The 20,279-nt window shown below is 39.8% G+C and overlaps 1 protein-coding gene across 6 annotated transcripts in view; it reads left to right on the forward strand.

Annotated features, from left to right (window-relative positions):
- Window positions 1-19,914, forward strand: part of LOC111565633 (protein turtle homolog B-like) — a 160,116-nt gene extending 140,202 nt beyond the window's left edge. For 5 of the 6 annotated variants that reach the window (XM_035946202.2, XM_035946206.2, XM_035946204.2 and 2 more), the window contains 3 exons: window positions 506-2,146; window positions 7,154-7,281; window positions 9,652-19,914. In XM_035946202.2, coding sequence (XP_035802095.1) covers window positions 506-2,146; window positions 7,154-7,281; window positions 9,652-9,866 — 1,984 coding nt within the window. In that variant the 3' untranslated portion in view covers window positions 9,867-19,914. Of the gene's footprint in view, window positions 1-505; window positions 2,147-3,222; window positions 3,269-7,153; window positions 7,284-9,651 lie in introns of those variants that run through there. The other variant, XM_035946207.2, reaches the window with a different exon arrangement.
- The last annotated feature ends 365 nt before the right edge of the window (window positions 19,915-20,279 follow it).

The raw sequence follows: 20,279 nt of genomic DNA on the forward strand, positions 1-20,279 counted from the left end.
AGTTGTCCTCTGTCACCAAACCTGTGCATCTACACTCTGTTAAATGTCACTTTTCAACCAAATCATGTGTCTAGAATGAGTTTACAAGTTGGTTACGTAACAGTGAGGCACATGATTGGTCATTTGCCCATGGTGGGCTACACGTAAATAGAAACATCATAGAAAAGTTATAGACAGTTCATAATGCGTCTTAATTTCAAGACAATAATGATTTTGTACAGCTGAGCAGTGTCTTTAATCTGAGTGGTTTATACTAAGAAAGAACAGGCAACATATTTTGCAGGAAACCTTTGACAATGTTTCATTATTTTAAAAGTGCGTTTTGAAGTAGAACACACAATCATGTAAATGGAGTGTAACCTCATTTATGTCAACAATCTCACCTGCGTTTATTGTCTGAGGTAGCCAAGTCTGTCTTTTGTCATATCAGTGAATCTTTGCCTTCCACTAAGTAAGAGGTTTTTGAATTTTTCAATATTAATTTCTTCTACATTCTTTTCCCTAGGTCATCTTCAGGAAAGGTGAGCCCTGAGAGTGTTCGTTCTAAGGGATCCCCATCAGAATCATCTGAAGATAGTCATGACCAGCGTGGGAAAAAACCACCCCCGAGCCCAGGGAAGAAGGAAGAATTATCTTTATACAAGAAGACCAAAAGAGCAATAACAAGCAAGAAGTACACCATCTCCAAGCCAGAAGCGGAACCAACAACACCCATTGAACTCATCAGCCGGGGCCCAGATGGACGCTTTGTCATCGATCCCACTGATGCAGAAATGTCTGTCAAGCCCCGGCGAATTGAGGGTTTCCCCTTTGTGGAAGAATCTGATCTCTATCCTGAATTCCGACAGTCAGACGAAGAGAATGATGATCCCAGGCCTCTGCCACCAGTTATGGCCCCCCTTCGGCCTCACCACTTTTCCCCAATCTCAAGTCAGGAATCTTACCTGCAACCTCCAGCCTACAGCCCTCGTTTCCACAGGCCCTTTGAAGGTATGACCATCATGGAGAGCAGTCGGCTCCAGGCCACAGGGCAGATCCGAGGCTCTCTCCACCACAGGGCTTTCTATGGCTATCTAGGCCCCCCTGGAGATCATGATCCCCCTCCTCCTTTTTACATGCCTGATACCAGCCCACTCAGCTCTGTCATGTCCTCCCCTCCATACCTTGCTGAAGGTCCTTTTGGTCACCCTATGATTCCTGAAGAAATGGGAGAGGGTGATTTTCCACAATATGCTGTCTCTGGTTTCCCACTTCCTCTAACCCTCACCTCCTCCTCTCGTTCACCGGAGATTTGGCAGGGACTGGATTTCACCTTTGCAAGTCTGGAGGGGCCCCAGTTCATTTTCCCACCACATCATCCTTTACACCTCCGCCACGACTCCCCTTACCCCCCTCCACCTCATGTTCTTCCCCTTAGTGCTTTTCAGCCATCCCCTCTTCCAATGCCCACCTACCCCCCAGCTGTCCTGCCACTGGAGGCCCCAAAGAGCCATTCAAGCAAGTCTCCCAGCAAGGTCAAGCCTCATGGCTCCCCAGCCAGGCATTTAGCTATGCAAGAGGCACATTTAGGGCAGCTAAGACACACAAGTCACGGTATGGGTGTGCCGCTTTTGCCTTACACCGATCCAATGGCCCATATTGTCCCTAGCACATTCAGTAGCTTGGACACACGATGGTTTGAAACCACCCCTCGTTTCAGTCCAAGACAGGCTCGTAGGATGGATTCTGGCTTGCAGCAGGTGGTTCTCCAGCCCTCTCGACTCTCACCCCTCACCCAAAGCCCCCTTAGCTCTCATGAGGGTTCCCCAGAGATTGTAGTACGTCCCAGGCCACGTCCCAGCATTGTCCACCCTTCCATACCCCCAGAGATGTCTGAGATTACACTCCTCCCTCCTTCCACAGCCAGCTTCTCCAGGAGATCTTCCCCCTCCTCCTCACCTGCCCAAGGCCAGGGTAGCAGGAGAGCAAGCCCCAGCTACCGTTCTCACATGGCCTTTGCCACCTCTGCAACCAGCTACCCAGCTTCCCAGTCCCCATCACCCCCCATGGAAAGCAGCAACATATTTGGGCAGATGCCATCTCAGAGGAGGACTGAGGAGGAGATTCTTCCATCTGAGCCTTCTCCACCCCAGTTGTCAGCTTCAGGGTAGGTCCATTACCCATGCAGAGAGGGATACCATTTGAATCATCTGCCCCAACCCATAATGCTTTGATGTGTGAAGTTGCTCTGACATTTTGGTCACTGAAGTGCTGTCTAATATCCATCAGTTTTAAAATCATCTCTGTGGCAAATTAGTTCTATAATTTAGTTTCTGCTTCTTTCATTTGATTACACTTCATGAAAAAATGAACACTGTATGGTTGAAGGAAAACCATTTTGTTGTGATAATTCATTTGATGAACGCTGGAAGTTTTCAGTTTAGTCTCAATTTGGTCAATGCTGCTTTTCATGCCAGACATCAATTTAGAAGAATTCACCCAATGAATCTGTGAAGCATTGTTCCAAAATGATCACTGCGACAAATACTTCGCATTTTTCAGTGAAAACATCAATAAGTACAAATTCAAAACAAGACAAATTACATGTTGAATTGAAAAGATGCACTTGCTTCACAGATTCCTTTTCAGACCTTTACGGGCTACAGTCCATCTGGAAGAAATATACTATGGCCTGTGCAGTGTTTAATTTATTTGGCACAAGCCCCTAAAAGCCTGGGAATTTGCAGATATCACTTAAGGATCCCTGTTTTTCCATCTGTATCATGCGTTACCCTGCTTTCACCTAACAGGAGGAATCCTATAATATTCATCCAGTTGATTCCCCAGACAAATACCCATTATGTCTAGCTCCAAGCCTTTGAAGATGCCTTTATCATGCAGAGGGATGCTTTAAGAAGAGTCCATCTTGGCAGGCCCTGCGGCCCATCCTCAGCCTTAGTAACCCGATTGCATGACCAATTCTCCCTTACCTTCCAATCTCTCAGATTTTTTCCTACCCTACTTCCCCTTCCCTTTCTTTAACCTTCGTCTCCCCAACTCCCTTAATTGCCTCCAGGTCACACCCAGGTCTGACTACCAAGGAAAGGTTGTTGGGCAAAGTGTGTCACAGGGCCTGTCCGCTTCTCATGTACTGCAATGTCTCCATCATTATGAATTAGGGGCAGTGTGGTGGTTCTTGATGACTCCTGGAGTCTTACCTGCTTTGTTTTTGATTGATCTCAGCTATCTGGGCAGCGTTGTTGTGACCAGGTCCTCTACACCGCAATAGGTAAGGGTTGGATCCATGTCTGAAAGGGGGGGGTTAGCAGGTGGGACTTTTTTGATCACCTCGTCCTTTAAAGGGGAATACAAGACTTTGAGTCTTTGTTTGATTTGTTCCTTCCTTCAGTCAACATGTGTAGTTCATTTCCGTTCTTTCCGTTTTCCTTTTTTTCAAAGTGGCTATGCATTTTAAGTTCTGCAGTCTTAAGTACATTATGCATTCTGACAGATATGCATATGCCATCTTTTAGCTAATAGATTAGGGCAGATATGTATCACCAACATGATTTCATGCTTGAGTTGTTTGCTAACTGACCACAATCACATGTAGATTTTTAATTCACTAATTAGGATACCTAACCACAGATAAATCTCAGGTTTACACACAAATTATACAACGGCTATCTCATCAGCCTCTAACTACATATCCGTTACTTGAGTTTCTGCTTGGAAAGTCAAGTCCACCCACAAAGGTCAACCACTGGTATGTAATACATTTAAAGATAGCATTTGGTGCAAAACATTTGGTTTGGCCAAAGTGGACTATATTCCAACTGAATTGTTCCAAGAATAAACATGCAAATACTTTCAATCTAACTGATGTTCAGCTGCTAACTGTGTGTCATGGTTGATATCAGCTTAAAATTAAATGACTGCTGATGCAGAAACAAACCTCTAAACAGGTCTCCTATAATGTGGTAAAGTTTTGACAGTGCACTGTAAGTTGGCAGTAATTAGTACATGTTCAGCCCTCTACGGACTTCTCTATTGATTTACCCTAACGAGGCTCTTCACTGGCACCCTGAGACAGATCAGCACACTCAACACTAAGTTAGGTAGTAGTATGCACTAACTGAGTGGAAAGATTGGTGTTTTTTTCTTAGAGTTAAATCACTCTTCAGTGAAAGTAAGTGTCCCAGACGTCATTTCAAGATTTCATCATGAACAAGGGCTGCTCTATCTGCTCCACTCACCCAACCCACAGGCACCCAATCCACTCGCTTCTGTTGCAGTTCAGTGCATCTCCCTGTACCCACTACACCAGCTCAGTGACACTGGGTCAGGCAGGATGATGAGCCCACCCTGTCAGTTTGCCGGTTTCTAGATGGTAACCATGTTCCCATGCCAAGTCCAGTGAAGAACATAATGCACTGCTAACTGCTTAGCTCTAAATACTAAATACTTGGTCAAGACCAACAATCAAACCAAAGAATTGCATAACAGTTAGTTTGTACATCATTTCCTCTTCCTCCCTTTAGCCCAATAGTCAGCCATCTTTCCCATTCAGCCATCTTCCTCAGAATGGAATCAGTGACTGCTTGATCCTGTCTATTTTTTTTTACATGCCACTACTGTTCAGGATGCAGCCTCTAGCCTAGCCTTCTTAGCAGGCCCCCTCACTTTCCTCACGCACCACAAGACTGAACTGATTGCAGATTGTTAAGGCTCATAATGAGGTTGTAAGGCTTTGCTATCAACTGCGAAAGGACTGTGTGCTACACACAGTAGGTGAGACACAGGCACTGTTGGGTAAGCCTTCAGATGTGCAAGGAACATGGCTAGTGAACACCTTTCAACATTCTATTCCTCCAACTCACAATGCATATCCAGCATCCAGCAAGATGTTCAAGAGACATTCAGCTGCTCCCAGTCATCCTGACCTCATCCACCTAAATCTGAAGATGTGTCTAGTATGAATTTGAAGGATAGCCTCATCTGTACTTTGACTTCTGGTCATAGGCCAGCAAAAATAATTCTAATGAACTAAGGGCATTTTTCCAGTCATTACTTCCTTTATCAAAAATTACAAATAGCGAAGTCCATTAGATGGCTACATACATAGTTACAGAACTGGAGTTACATTGATATAACAATAACAAAATCAAATACGCTGTTCCCAGCAACTTTGTTCACCGGTTTATTTTTGGTGTCTTGTGTCTTTTGTACTGGACAGATTCTTAAAAGCTGTGGCATCCAGTGTATTAATGAAAATATTTACTGTGTGGACTGTTTTCACAACATTCTTTAATCTCAAATAACTTCATAAAAACGCTCTTAGCATTCTCCTCAAGCGTGACACATTGTGCCATTTTTATCTGACAGATGCTTATATTGTATGACACCAGCTGAAAATATTTTGAACCCTCTGAAATATTTTGTAAGATTGGCGATGTCACCTTAAGCTGTGTGTCCACTGGGAGCCATCATTAACAGCTGTTTTTTTTGTTTGTTTGGGGGTTTTTTTGCATTTTCTAATTAAACAGAAATGCTATTGCAAGTTACTGGCAGTGATGAAAGCTTAGCATGTGTAAAGTTATCGACACACTAGTTTCAAGGCGTTAAAAAAAATGTTCAAGCTTAGAACAAAAATGCTTCAGATTCAGGGTTTGAACAACTACAGACCTAAAGCAGGAGCCATGAGAAGCACTTCGCGCAACCATCTCCTTAGCCCAAATATCTTTAGTCAGATTCCTGGTGGACACATGGCCATAATTCCCTGCATAAAGCATCTGTACACAGCATGAATCAATCCATTTACTGTAAATGTACAATTGCACTTGTAAGTTTGGACTGCAGAACAGTTCTCACTGCCATGTAAAGCAAGTGTCCTGCCAAAGCAGCTTATGCACTTCTTTTTATCCCAAGGAACAAATATTTTGCAGAAGGGGCGCACACAGGGGGGTTGAGGATCCCCTTATGTTCGAGTCAACTGCCCAATGAAGTGCTTTTGAATGTATTCCCCTTTAAAGTCGTGTTCCATGTGCAAACTGCCATGCATGCCATCGCTAAATATTGCTCTTCCGTTACAAAAATTAAACAATTATATGGATAAATTCTTGTTACATTTGTTGTCCTAGTGCTTCGCTTTTCTTTGGCTTATTTTTCATTATGTGACTGTTCCCGAGTAGTCATTTTCCCCTCCCGCCATCTCTCCCCCTGTCAGCATGGTGAAGCCCATTGTAGACAGTATCCATGTCTATGAACACATATTGACGATGCTTTGTTGCTCAGCTGTGATTTTCCCCCTCTACTAATGACATTCGGTTTCTCTCTGCAGCCACGATGGGAAGATGAACTCTCTGTAATGCTAATTGTTTTCTGTGCCTTGAAAGAATCAAGTGTGTGTTTGTGGCAGAAATCTGTGGGCTGCCAAGTCATACGTGCCTCCATGAATGGGAGGGAGGTCATGAGCAGCTACGAAATACACTCTCCACACTGAGGGAACATTTGCATCTGTTATTTTCAGAGTGGGATAGGTTAATTGTTCAGTAAATATCCAATCTGCAAATACACCAGTCTGAAAATCATGCTTACATTTTGTTCAAAATATCCTTCATTTTTGGAGTTTTCCTCTGAAACCAACAGTGCAAGTCTTTTTAAATATTTGTCTTCTCAAGAACTTTACTCGCTGACCTAGCCTACACCATGAGGTAAATAGATGGCTTCGAGGGTTGTGAAATACTTTGCTTGTTTTTGGATGATCTTGTTTGGATCAATTTGAGCAAAAAATCTTAAATGTGCCTGAAGGGCAAAGCAACTTCAAGGTGGACAATTTAAAATGCCAACTGGATTTCATTTTTTGAATTACATTCCTCATTAACCTAAACATGGCTGTTTGTAAATCCGTATACTGTACAACATGGTAATAGTAAATCAATTGTTCGTTGAACCTTTGATACAACAAAACTGGTTGCTGTATTTCAGAGTACAGCTCTTTAGGTGACTCACATTGATCCTTTGGCAATGTGCTGCACCTCTTGCTTAGCACGAGCAGTGCTGTTTTGAGATTGTGTGGGTTTTGTTGCACTCCGTAGTGCAAGAACACAGTGCACTGACCATGTTTGGCCTTGAGTTACCCGTTTTTCCTTCTCTCTCTCTCTTATTTATCCAGAAAACGTCGAGGTGCGCCGAGTGCCCTTTCGGGGTCTGAGAGGATTGATGCACTGAGATACCAACGTATTAAAAAAGCCAAGAAGATGACGATGAACAACAATAACTCCAAGTCCAGAAGGAAAGCAGGTATGAACCCCTTTCCTCTTTATTATCACTTTCCTGTCCCTGGGTATGGGGACAGAGAAATGTATTGTGTTTCAAAAATCTCTCAGGTGTCTCTGATCAATGACTGACGGCAACCCATTCTTGCATAATCAATTCTTGGAGTTTGTCAGAATTTCTGGGTTTTTGTTTGTCCACCCACCTCTTGAGAATTAACCACAAGTTCTCAATGGGATTAAGGTCTGGAGAGTATCCTGGCCATGGACCCAAAATCTCACTGTTTTGTTCCCCGAACCACATAGTTATCATGTTTACCTTATGGCAAGATGCTCCATCATGATGGAAAAGGCATTGTTCATCACCAATCTGTTCTTGGATGGTTGTTCCAAGTTGCTCTCAGAGGATGTTTTGGTGCCATTCTTTATTCATGGCTCTGTTTTTTGGCAAAATTGTGAGTGAGCCCTCTCCCTTGGCCAAGAAGCAACCCCACACATGAATGGTCTCAGGATGCTTTACTGCTGGCATGACACATTACTGACGGTAGCGCTCACCTTTCATTCTCCAGATAAGCTTTTTTTTCGGATGCCGCAAACAATCAGGCAGGGGATTCATCAGAGAAAATAACTTTACCCCAGTCCTCAGCAGTCCAGTCCCTGTATCTTTTGGAGATTATCAGTCTGTTCCTGATGTTATTCCTGGAGAGAAGGGCTTCTTTGCTGCACGTCTTGACACCAAGCCATCCTCCAAAAGTCTTTGCCTTACTGTGCATACAGATGCACTCACGCCTGCCTGCTGCCATTCCTAAGCAAGCTCTGCACTAGTGGTGACCTGATCCTGCAGGTGAATCAACTTTAGGAGACGGTCCTGGCACTTCTTGGGCACTCTGAAGCCTTTTTTTTTTTACAGCCATTGAACCTCTCTCATTGAAGTTCTAAATGCTTGATTTAGGTGCAGTCTTACTAGCAACAACATCCTTTGCCTTTGAAGCCCTTTTTGTACAAAGCAATGATAACTGCATGTGTTTGCTTTCAGGTAACCATAGTTAACAGAGGAAGAACAGTGATTTGAGCACCACCCTTCTTTTAAAGCTTCGAGTCTGTTATTCTAACTCAGTCAGCATGACAGACTGATTTCCAGCCTTGTCTGAAGTGACAGACTTTGAGAAAATTAATATTTGTGTCATTCTCACAACTTTTGGCCACGGCTGTAGCACTACAATAGGCATAGCAGTAGTTAATGCTGTCGGTAACTTTGCTCTAAAGCCTTTTTTAATCTGATACTTTACCATTTGAACCACTCGTGTGAATGTGTGTTACAGCTTTGAAGAAGTGAAAGTAGTTAGGGCAGTGTCTTTTGACAAAGTTTGATGTAACCCACAATAGGACTGAAGTGAAAAAAACAAACATGCAGGAGGAGGAAACCAAAGATATTTATCACATCAGATTAACGCAAGAACTGCTTATAAATAATAACAAATCATGAGCTAGTTATTTTCAGAACAGCTGCAACATTCTAAATGCTATATATAGTTTCTGTGGCTCTTGCTGTCTTTTAAATGTCCAATATGGTTCCACTTTTGTGCAAATAAGTGAAAATCATGCACATTCCCAGAATATGTTTTTCAATATTTTAGTTCGAAATACCACAAAGATGTTTTTTTTAATTATTTTTATTTAGGTTTCATCCTCATTCTATAAAGGTTGCTTCAGTGCCTGTACCCTTTAATGCAACTGAGTTGTTGCTGTTCATGCCAACATCAGGAAGAAGACTCTCTCTGCATCAGTGATTGACAGAGCAGAGCAAAACAGTCGACACCATGACTGTGAGACCGGGATATTCTGTGACTTGTAACTTTAACATGTGTTCTGCATGTTTTCTGGATACTGACATTTAATCTATGAGTCTTTGCATTCATGTCTTGTATTAAAATACTTCTCATTGTGTCTGCACTGTCATTCATTATACAAATCAGCTATGCAAAGCTCATAGATATTATAGATCAGAAAAAGCTACTGCCAGTGTTTTTAGCTTTTGCTTGGCTCGTTCAATCTTGTGTGTGCCCTGGTACAAACATGAATCAATATATGGTAGGTATAACTTGGGTATGACAGATACTGGTAGGAAGATTTTCTTATCTTCACACAGACTGTTTCCTTGTGCCTCCAGTCGTTATGCTAATCAAGGAACCTAGAAAAACAACTACAAACTGAATTTGTGGATACATACACCACAGAGTTCGCACATAATTCCTTCAGCTCTCTCTTTGTACCCTCATTCAGAAGTAACAGCCTTACTTTAGGGAAAGATGGTAGAACAGTCACATCAGTGGGATCAGAACTGCCTGTAAACTAGTTCTGGTGGCTATGACCTGCCTTTCCATCTGTCCTCCTCCAGGTGTCTCCACCTCTCAGACCCAGCAGGCCTACACCTCTCAGGTACTCCAGCCCGAAGAAGCTCTCTACCTCCGCAAGAAGAAGAAACGACCCATCCTCCATGACCCATATACTCGCTTTTCTGCTCTGCTGTACCGCCGCCCACATCGGGAGGACCAGAAGGCTATTTTGGCTAGCATGGATGACATAGACCTAGACCATGCCACCCTCCTCTGAAAGCCCTCGAGGACAAGGTCACAACCGTGCAATACGCCACCCCATTCCAAAATAAAACTGCAGCAGCTACATCCCAGTGGATAAAAACAACACATTCAATTCATAGATAGTTGCAATTTATTGTTGGCGAAGGGGAATCTCTCTGTAGCTACACGCTCAGTCAGTTCAATTTGACCTTAATGATCACATACATGTTCAAAAAAGACCAAGAATCCTTCATAGAAATCAAACTTATTTCTTGTTGTGAAAGAAATTAAGTAGAGATGAATGTGTTGGTCTCAAGTCAGTTAATGGTTAATGAAATAACAGCCTTTGTAAATTTGAATTACATGCCAGATTGGAGTTCTGGCTCTAAGGCTTTTCCTCTGAAAAAACTTTGGCTATTTTGTACAACTACTAATTGGGCAGTCCAAAGGTACAAGAATGTTGTGTATTCTTAAATCAAGTCGTGTTCCCTTTTTAAAGGGAATTGATTCAAATCAAAACAATAGCTGCTACACTTTCTAAAAGTTTTACTCCAGTGCAAAAGGTTAATTACAGAAAATAGGCAATACTTGATTACCAACTCCCATTTCTCCTGTTTTTTTAAAAAATTTATTTAGTTGTACCCTAGTTTTCCCGCTCAACGTTTAGCATTTTGAATTAGAAAGTCTTCTCCCAGCTTGGGTCATGTTTCTTGTGCTGAGCAGACAACTCCCCTGAACCCCAAAGAAAAAAAAAACTTGAGGGTCTCCGTTTACAGCACCTTCCACGGGATCATCTCCGCCAGCAACGTCTATTGTCTCCCAAGAAACTCGCCTCACAAATATGGGTGTTCTTACTTCCTACCACTTATACCTCAGAGCACAGGACACGAGACCACACAACCACCAGGATCAGCCAGCAGAACAAACTAGCCTTTCTCACCTCATTAGTGATTGTTGCACACGTTGAGCATTTAGTTCCTGCATCCTGCAGAATGACAGCTCTGTTGCGGAGGGTCACTCATCTTTTCTGCTCTGTGGTAAATGATCAGGACAAGGGCTTGTTGTTTAAGGAATGTTTGAGCAATGGAAACACAACCTTTAACTAATTTATGCGGCTTAATTTTCACTGTCGTTGCTTACAAAGATATGTACATCTGCATTCCACACACTGTTTTTGCCAACTAATAATGGGCACACTTAAATTACAGTAATGTGGCAATTTCTCAGTAAGGAGAAAATCATTCAATTCAGTTTGAGGTCATATAATTGCTCCAATTAACAGGGCTTCAGCTTTAGCTTCTCAGATCTCAGAACAATTTGCACTGGAGCAAAATCTTGTCCATTTGCTGTTCCTTTATATCTCCTTCTCCACTTCTTCTACTTTAGGTAGCTTAGAGGGCTCCAAATCCTATTCAGAAAGTCTTTCGAAAAATGCGTTAATGAAAAAAGAAACAAATCATACATAGTGGAGGATAGGATTTTGTGCCATAGTATATAATAGTATTTTTTTCATACATATTAGAGAGCGTAAAATCACACTGGCTTTCTTTGGCCTTAATGGAGCTTCTGGTTGTTTGCCTGCTTAATCTGTGTCAAATTTATGTTTATTTACGATAGATTTTTTTTTATTTGTGTCTTTGTGTGTGTGTGTGTTTGTGTGTGTGCACCTGTGTGCACGTGTGTGTACGTACCTGCGTCTTTCGGCCATTTTTTGTTCATGTGCTTGTTATTTGAAATGGAAATGCTGAGGGTACAGTCATCCTCCAGAGGAACAGTGTGTGGCATTAAAGGCACCACAAATTGAGCCAAAAGTTTTTGTTGTATTCTCCACTGGTATAAGCAGTTTGGTTCACATGTTGATTCCAGCGATTAAGAAGGTTGCATTTTTCCTATTTAGGCTGATATGTACACTAAGGGGCTAAAAGTACATCTTTATTAATGATTGGATGAGTAAAGCAAGTGCCATAACATCAAAAACTCAGCTATATATCGCACAATGCACATGCTGCTGCTCGGTCACATTTTGGAATCAGCAAACGATGGGTGTGTGCTTTAATAATCCCAGATTTTGTTGTCTTCTTTTGTTTACATCAAAAGGTGCTCAGTTTCTTCAGAAGGCGTATTTCCTTGCAGATGTTACGGTAACAAATGTTACCACATGAAAAAAGCGTATCTGGAGTGGTATATCACTGGTGATGTGCATTTTTTATGTATTTATTGCTTTATTTGTGGACATTTTTATTGTGATTTTGAGCTGCAACTCCAACACGGCCTTCGTAAATCAGCCACATTTTAAGTGTCTAAATTCGGTTGCTTTGTTAGGATATTTCCACAATAAATGCTTCCAGAAAAGCAGTATCAAGGTTTCAGATCTTAACTTTTAAAGCGCAGGAGGAGTGAAAAGCGATGTGCATTTTTTCCATTTACGCGATTTATCAATTTAACAAAGCAGGGAATGCTATTGTAAATACTTTAAATACTACTGTCTTTTGAAACCAATCATCATACATTATTAGATGAGCAAAAATAAAATAACATTTAAAAAAAGAAGACTCACAACCATATCCAGAAAAACCGGAAAGTTAATTAGGGTTGCTTTTGTAGTGAAAAAAAGCAGCCGTTTCATTATAGAAGCTAGTGCCTTTATTTATGATGAAATGATCATGTCTGTAATAATGCACTTATTGTGGAAATACAGTTTATAAAATGTAATGTTAATATCTGTAACAAATGTGAAACCACAATCTATACTTCCAAAGACAATACAAAAAATTTCAATGAGAATGAAGTGGTGTTCATCAGTATAAATCCACCATAAAAACCAATGGTTTTTATTCATTTTAGTAATGAGAGCTGCTGCCCAACTCTGTGACTACTGTGGTGTTTAATGGACAAGATCAGACAGAAAAGGAGTCCAGAAGTGTGTTTTTACATTCTTTGTAAGACACTAACTGATGCAATGCTGACTGGAATCTATCAGTGAAGAAGCCATCTCATCACAGGTGCTTTAGCAGCGGTGTCAAACAACGGCTCCCTCTGGCAGCCTCAGGTGCTAAGCAAACCATGGAGTAACATGGAGTAAACCTTCCTTATAAGAGTACAAATGCCACTTCCATTTTCAAAAATGACTAATTGCTGTATTTTTGTATTTTTTGATATAAAAGAACAGGCAGTTGGAGTGGTGGTTGGATTCAAAATCACACTGAAAGAGAAATGAGGAACTCTTCTTCCATAAAGCCTCTATTATGGCACAGCAGCAGCCATATTTAAAGAAAGCTGCAGACATTCTTCAAATGTCTCATTTCACCTTGTAGCTGTTGAATATCATTGTTCTTAGGCCATCCGTCGAAACATCTTTATATTAGGTCGAAGAAGAAGAGTGCCGCAGTTTCCTTTCAACGGGACATTTTGCTTTATTGAATGTTTCACTACAGACCTTGTGATGTTTGTGTTGCTGGGGTCCACTGGACAGAGCTCTGCTGGGAGTTCACTGAGGGAATGGGTGGAGGCACCGGGGTGGTTGAAGGCCTCTGGCAGTGTACTTGTCAGGCCTGCAAGACTGAGAGGGCCAAAGTCATTGCATGTATCACTGTGTAGGAGGAGACAAGGTAAACACATGAAAGATTAATATTAATCAGGACTATGGCAACTATATAAGAAAGGAACAAGATATTAGTGTCAGTTATGTTTGGGATATCACTGACTGGCATTTTTAACTAATTCTTTCAAAATGATGCATCTGATATTAGATCAGTTCTTTCAAGAGTTTAAAACAAGGATTTATGGAAATAATCTAACTGCATTAACAATAACCATATCTTGTAATGTACATAATGTACCAACATGTCCAAATATACTTACCTATTATATTGTTTTGTTAAGGAATTAATTCTACTATATATATATTATCTGGGAGAACCTCACTGATTCACTTTGCCAACTAAACACTTTATGGAATTTGTAGATGTAATTAGTCTTATATATTGTAAAATGTAAAATAAGAAATTGCATATTTTATTAAAATTGGTCAATAATATGCATGCAGTTAGAGAAATTAATAAAAACTTATATTCCCTTTTTTTTTTTATATTTCCACATGGAAATAGTTTTATGTAGATGCTGCTGTGACTGTTTCTACAAAGTCAGTCTATATTTTCCAAGTTAAAGTGAAGAGTGAAGCTTCTCTCGGAGCACACTGGAGGTCCAGTTCAGTCGTCTGCATCACCTCCAGAATGAAAGCACGTTCAAAATGACATGACCTAGCTGAACTCAAGTACTAAAATGCACTAAAATGATGTGCACATATTGCAGGTTCGGTGGGGTGATTTTTTTTATTTGATTATATTTTTTTGGTCGAATGCCAACATTTTTTTGAGAAAACCCTGAAAATGCAAAGTTAGGGGAGGAGCTCTTGAAATGAGAGGGTGGGGTGGGGATTGTAGCTTTATGTGACTGTGTAGTTCAATGAGACTAATGTGGAGTGAGGACAGAGCGAGCTGGATGTGGGAGACATCTTAAGTTGGCAGAGAGAGAGGTCGCATTTGCCTCCACAAAGAAGTACTGTATACCTCTTCATGTGCCACAGAGAAACATGTCTGTGTACATAGTGTATAGTGAAAGATTTGATTTGCATGGTTTGAATGCTATTGATCAAAATAGAGAATTACCACTACCAGAGCAAAGCCTCTGCTGTTACATGTTAGAAAAGCATGGCAACAGTGTTCCTTGCAACATTTTAAAGCAAAAGCCAGTGAAAAAGTGTAGCTTTCCTGAAGGGTCAGATTTAAACTGACTATAAAACGCTGTGTTCCAGAGGTACACTGCAAATCCTAATGTTATTCACAAAAAATAACACAGCTGTACACTCAATTTTTACAAATAGGACCCTTACAGTAGGTTTGCCACAGGAATGTTTGGATGCAGTGAAAGCACATGGCATGTAGTTTGATGATTTCAGTGGATTCAACTTTCAGAACTGTTTGGAGATGACCTGTTAAAGAAAGCACAGGTGTTTTCATAATACATGCAACGTGAATGTTCCACTATGGAGGACAGAAAAATGAACAAAGTGGAAATAACTAAATGCAGAAATAAAGAGACCAATACATAAATAAACAAGAAAAGCACTCAGAGAGCGCAGTACTCCCTCAAGGCTGCTCAGTTGTATAATTTCTGACGGATGAAATGTTGAAAAAAAGTCATGGCAGAAATCACAGCACCATAGAATGTGGCCATTTAATATAGATGTACCCACAAACAAAATGACCTTGTGCTGAGCACAGGCGTGTGTTATGCATGTGTACGTTATGTACGGATACCGAATCGCGTGACCTAAATATGTAGCGGGTGGCGGGAATTGATTAGACTCGGAAACACCCCCACAATTTAATCAATTTTTCCATGTATCATTTCCGATATCTGGAGTCCTGATAAGTCTGCGGTGGTTGATTTGTAGTGGGATCACAATCATGTGATTGTCAGCTGACATAGTGTTCACTTGTCATAGTTACAGTGATGCCGTGACACTATCTCGCAATGATACAGAAATCTTTAACAAATCTGTAGTACCAGACTTTAAGCCGCATCTCTGCCAAAATATAATCAATTGGTGCTTGTGTCATTTCTGACCTTCCCTGAAAATTTCATCCAAATCCGTTAATCCATTTTTGAATAATAATGCTAACAGTCAGACAGACAGACAGACCAACGGCAATCATCACATAAGTCTGCCGAGGCTCCGCCTCCTTGGTGGAGTAATAAAATATAAATATTTGATGGGCTACACAGTGGCTTGGTGGTTAGCACTTTCGCCTTGCAGTTAGAAAATCCCCGGTTCGTGTCCCGGCCTTCCTGGGATCTTTCTACATGGAGTTTGCATGTTCTCCCTGTGCATGTGTCGGTTTTCTCCATGTATTCCAGCTTCCTCCCACACTCCAAAAACATGCTGAGGTTGATTGGTGATTCTAAATTTTCCATAGGTGTGACTGCGAGTGTGATTGTTTGCCTCTATGTGTAGCCCTGTGATAGACTGTTGATCTGTCCATGGTGTCTCCTGCCTTCATCCTAAATCAGCTGGGATAGACTTCAGCCCTTCCTCGACCCTAATGAGGATTCAGCGTTACATAGATAATAGATGGATAAATATTTGATAATGGAAAAGAGCATTAATTGAAAGTTTTAAATGTATTGCTATATTTCTTTTTATTATCTTTTAAGTAGGTTATTTCTGTATTCCTTCTTCTCTTTTGTTCTGTATCACTGTAGAAGGTAAGAGGTCCTCACCTCAATCTAAGTTATTGCATGTAGTTAGTAGAAGGTTAGCAAAGGTAGATTTTTAGATTTGCATTTGATAGGAATAATTTGCTTCAGCCAGTTTACCAATCTTACATTAGACTGAAGCCACTGAGGACCACTCACCTAATTTGCATACAGATAAAAAGTAATACGGACAAAAGAAGTGTAGAAATACAGTAGTAAATAGGTGATGAAATAAATGTATCTAATCATTTATTTCTGCAACTATTCAGTTATTCATACCTGGGTCATTTTTCGTCCTCCATAAACCTTACAAATTGTAGTTTCAAGCAACAACAAACCAGTCTGATTTGATGCTCTTTGTCAAATTGCAGTCAGACCTGTGTTGAGTACAGTATACAGTAAACTTTGGATTCTTTTTGAAAGGAGGATTACTCAGTCCCCTACAGTGCTCCACACTTTGGGATAACTATGATGATTTGCAGTTGATGGAACTGTACAAGACTCCATTAACTAGTTATGCCTGAGGACTAAACATCATTATTCACTCATTAAAGGTCAGTTTGTAAGAACATTCTCAGTACTGTATCACTGGACTCTTAGCTGAGGAGAACTAGAGCACGGCATCAAGAGAGACTTGTCTTTGTGTGTTGTAGAGATTCACATTTTTAATGTATTGAACAGGCTTTTACTCCATAAGCTACAAGAGCAGAGAATCTCTGGTGCTAACACATGCTGCACAAGCAACTTTGTTTTTTTAACTTTATGGACCATGTTTAGTTGCTAAAGTGCTATAACTGTGCCCGACAAAAACAAACTGTTGTTTTATTTCTGTCATTCCCTCAATAAACAAAACAAAAGAAATTGAAAAAAAGGGAAGCAGATAACTTTTTGAGTAAACTTAAACCCAAATAGGCAATTTACACATGTGATGACAGATTTTAATCATATCAAATGCTCACAATATAACGTTGACATTTTGTCTGTGAATTGCAAATTGATCCAATGATAAAATGCATCCGGTATCACATCTCTGTGTTTGAAGTGAAATAACAGCTCAGCCAGTGAAATGTTCCGATTAAGTTTAATAGTAAAGAGTACACAAAGTCCACAAATGCATGACATGATCATACTTGAAACTGTCAGACTCTTCATGAGTGCAGTTGTTTTTCATTAAAAACATCCTTTAAAGGGGATACACAGTAATAACAGATAAAATACCATATTTTGTTGGAAGGGTGGCAGCAGACAGACGCATTGAGGCAGAGAACTTCATCTAAACTAAACTTGACACATAGCCAAGCTCTCTCAGAAAGCTTTTTTTCACAATGCAGAAAAACCACAGACACTTTGCCACTGGTGTATAACTGCAGCAGCAAACAGATCAAATTTTGTCCAAACTTGAGTGTACAAAAACATCATTACAGATTTGAAATTCTTAAAAAAATATATAACATGTAAATAACAACTCAAGTGAGCATACCATATAAGAATATATTAATATATTTTTTGCAGGTGAAAATATGATGCACATCATCTCTATTGATGACTGAGTGGAAACTGCGTAGTGTAGGGTCTGCTTCAGTGACACATTATAACATGACATAGCAGACCAGTGTCTATACCATATGTGAGTGATGGAAACCTTCTAAATGCTAGAAATTAGTTTCAAAATTTAATATGATAGATGCAGGAAATTTAGAGAAAAAATGATATATCTAAATAACTAACTAAATAAATAAATATACATATATATAAATATATATTGTCATGGAACCAAACTGGTGATATGAGTATCTATATTTGGGGACAGTACTTGTTTTAAAGAATGTATAAGTCTATATTCTATTATTTTTATATCCATTTGTTGCTTTATACTGTAGCGATGCAGAATCGTACACAAAGTAGAAAAACATGTTGTTCAGTTGTGTACAAAACAAAAGAAAAAGGTGCACTAAACTGTACTGTATATCTCACTGTCTATTACGCAGACTCTCAGAGAAGGATACAGCAAACTAGTTTTTATAGTAATGTCCATTTGGTGTGAATAGCAAATGTACCTGTTGAATTGTTTGTGGGCCGTCATCTTACCACACTGCTCATTTATTCTTTAGGGGACCAGAGTTTAGCTCCTCACTAGATTATTATGTATTTTATCTCATTTATTTTTAAAACCAGGCAGGCTTCACTGGCAGTGTTTTTTAATATGCTTTGGCATGAAAGAATTTTGATTTTTTTTTCCCCCCCTCATACTATGGTGCTCCCTTTCAATCTGTATCACAGCAGAGCACAGAAATCTAAATGTATATTTATCAAATTCACAAACTGTGCAGATAGATAATGTTTGACAGCGTATATATTTACAGTATGTGTGTAGAGAGACACAGTGCTTTGTGATGCTGCTTTGAACTGACGTTAGGATCCAAATGTTTCATTTTGGTCGTAAACTGAAGCATGTACAAGGTAATGAACGTTTTCTTGCCTTAGTCTCTGAAGTGGAGGTTGAACATTGCAGCAGCTGCTAAACGTTACTCCGGACATTCAATTCAGTGCTGTACATTGCCAAAAAACAACAAAAAAATATATATTACTACAAAAAAACCAATAACACACACATCATATACATTCTGACAACTGGTGCTATTTAAAACATCTGTGGTGCTTTTTTTAAGTTAGTTATTTCCTTGCTTCAGACAAAATGTAGCTACACAATCCTGTACTGTACTGTAGGCTGCTTTTTGGCCAGTCTTTGACCTGGTTCACGCATGTTTGTCAGACGGTTTTTCTTTGACTGCTGCTGTTTCAGGGAATTCACAGATCTGATTGGACTAACATTTGAAGTCAAAAAATTTTAAAAGCAAGGAAATTTAATAGGATATTCATTTAAATAAACATCCATTTGATTTGAGTTTCTTGGACTTTTTTTGTTATTAATTTTGTTCTGGACTTCACAGTGCTTCAGTGACTACTATACTAGTGGTTGCAAACACATCCACACATTGTGCTTGGTGCTGAGTGATTAGATATGCTCACCGTGAATTTTGACATTTATTTTAGCTATTAAAAGTGTTCTATTAGGTCAAGGAAACATACTAACTTAACCTACAGGTGCACTTTTATGATAGGCCGTGGGTCAAATCAGTAGGTTTGGTTCCTCTGCAGCCAAACTGCTCCAAAAGCCACCACTAGATGGAGCAACCTGTAGCGTTACTATGTTTGAAGACCAGATAAAGCACCTGAATACTTTTTTGTAAAGATGCCGTTTAAAATTTGTCACACACAACTTTTTGGATATACAATACATGAAAAGTTTAAATGACATGAAGCTGATTGTGTTTTTTCAGTACAAAATGCAATACAATTGGAAGAAGAACAAACTGAACTCACTGTCTCCTCTTAATTGTTTGGTCTTCCTGAGATGTGTAGAACTGGTTTAAGTTACAGTCCTTCTGGAAAACAACACGAGTGTTTTCACTGTTAGTTACAGGTGTAGACAACTCAGTACCTCAAAATGTCTCTTCATGGAAACCTTTACTCCAGATGCCAGATGTGTAACTTATCATTTGTTTCTAATGTTCTCCATCTCTGAGAAGTCAGTACTCATAATGCTTTTTATATTTGTTGGCACAAACACTAACAAGAATGTATGGCTATTGTAACCCCTGCTCACTCCCCACTCTTCCTAAGAATTGAAGCTTTTAAAGCAACAAAATTGAACTGTCAGTTTTTGTATTTCAAATGTCTTGGTATGCTTGTTGTAGTTGTATATTCATAATGGTGTATATTACATCAGTTTTTATTTATTAAAATGTTTAAATTTTCTAACATGACTGTTGGTGTTATTGAGCAAAATAATTCTCTGCTTCTCATGCACTTTACATTTCAGAAGGTGTGGAATTTATTTCTTATCAAGGACAATGACTACATCTCTACTGGATTCCTTCCTACTTGTTAGCAGAATGTGGAACAATTGCAAAAATAAATGCCAACTTTTAGTGTTATGGAAAATGTTTCAAATGGAAAGCAATTACTAGCTGCGGGGTGGGCGCAGTGAGTAGTAGTAGTAGCCAGTAAAGCTTGGATACACATATTTGTTAATAGTCACATTAGTCACATTATATACTGCCTGTCCAAAAAAATGTCGCAGCAAAAATGTTTCAGCTGCAACAACTTATTTAATCCTAGCTGATGC

Source organism: Amphiprion ocellaris, chromosome 14 (assembly GCF_022539595.1).
Source record: "Amphiprion ocellaris isolate individual 3 ecotype Okinawa chromosome 14, ASM2253959v1, whole genome shotgun sequence".
Taxonomy (NCBI): Eukaryota; Metazoa; Chordata; class Actinopteri; family Pomacentridae; genus Amphiprion; species Amphiprion ocellaris.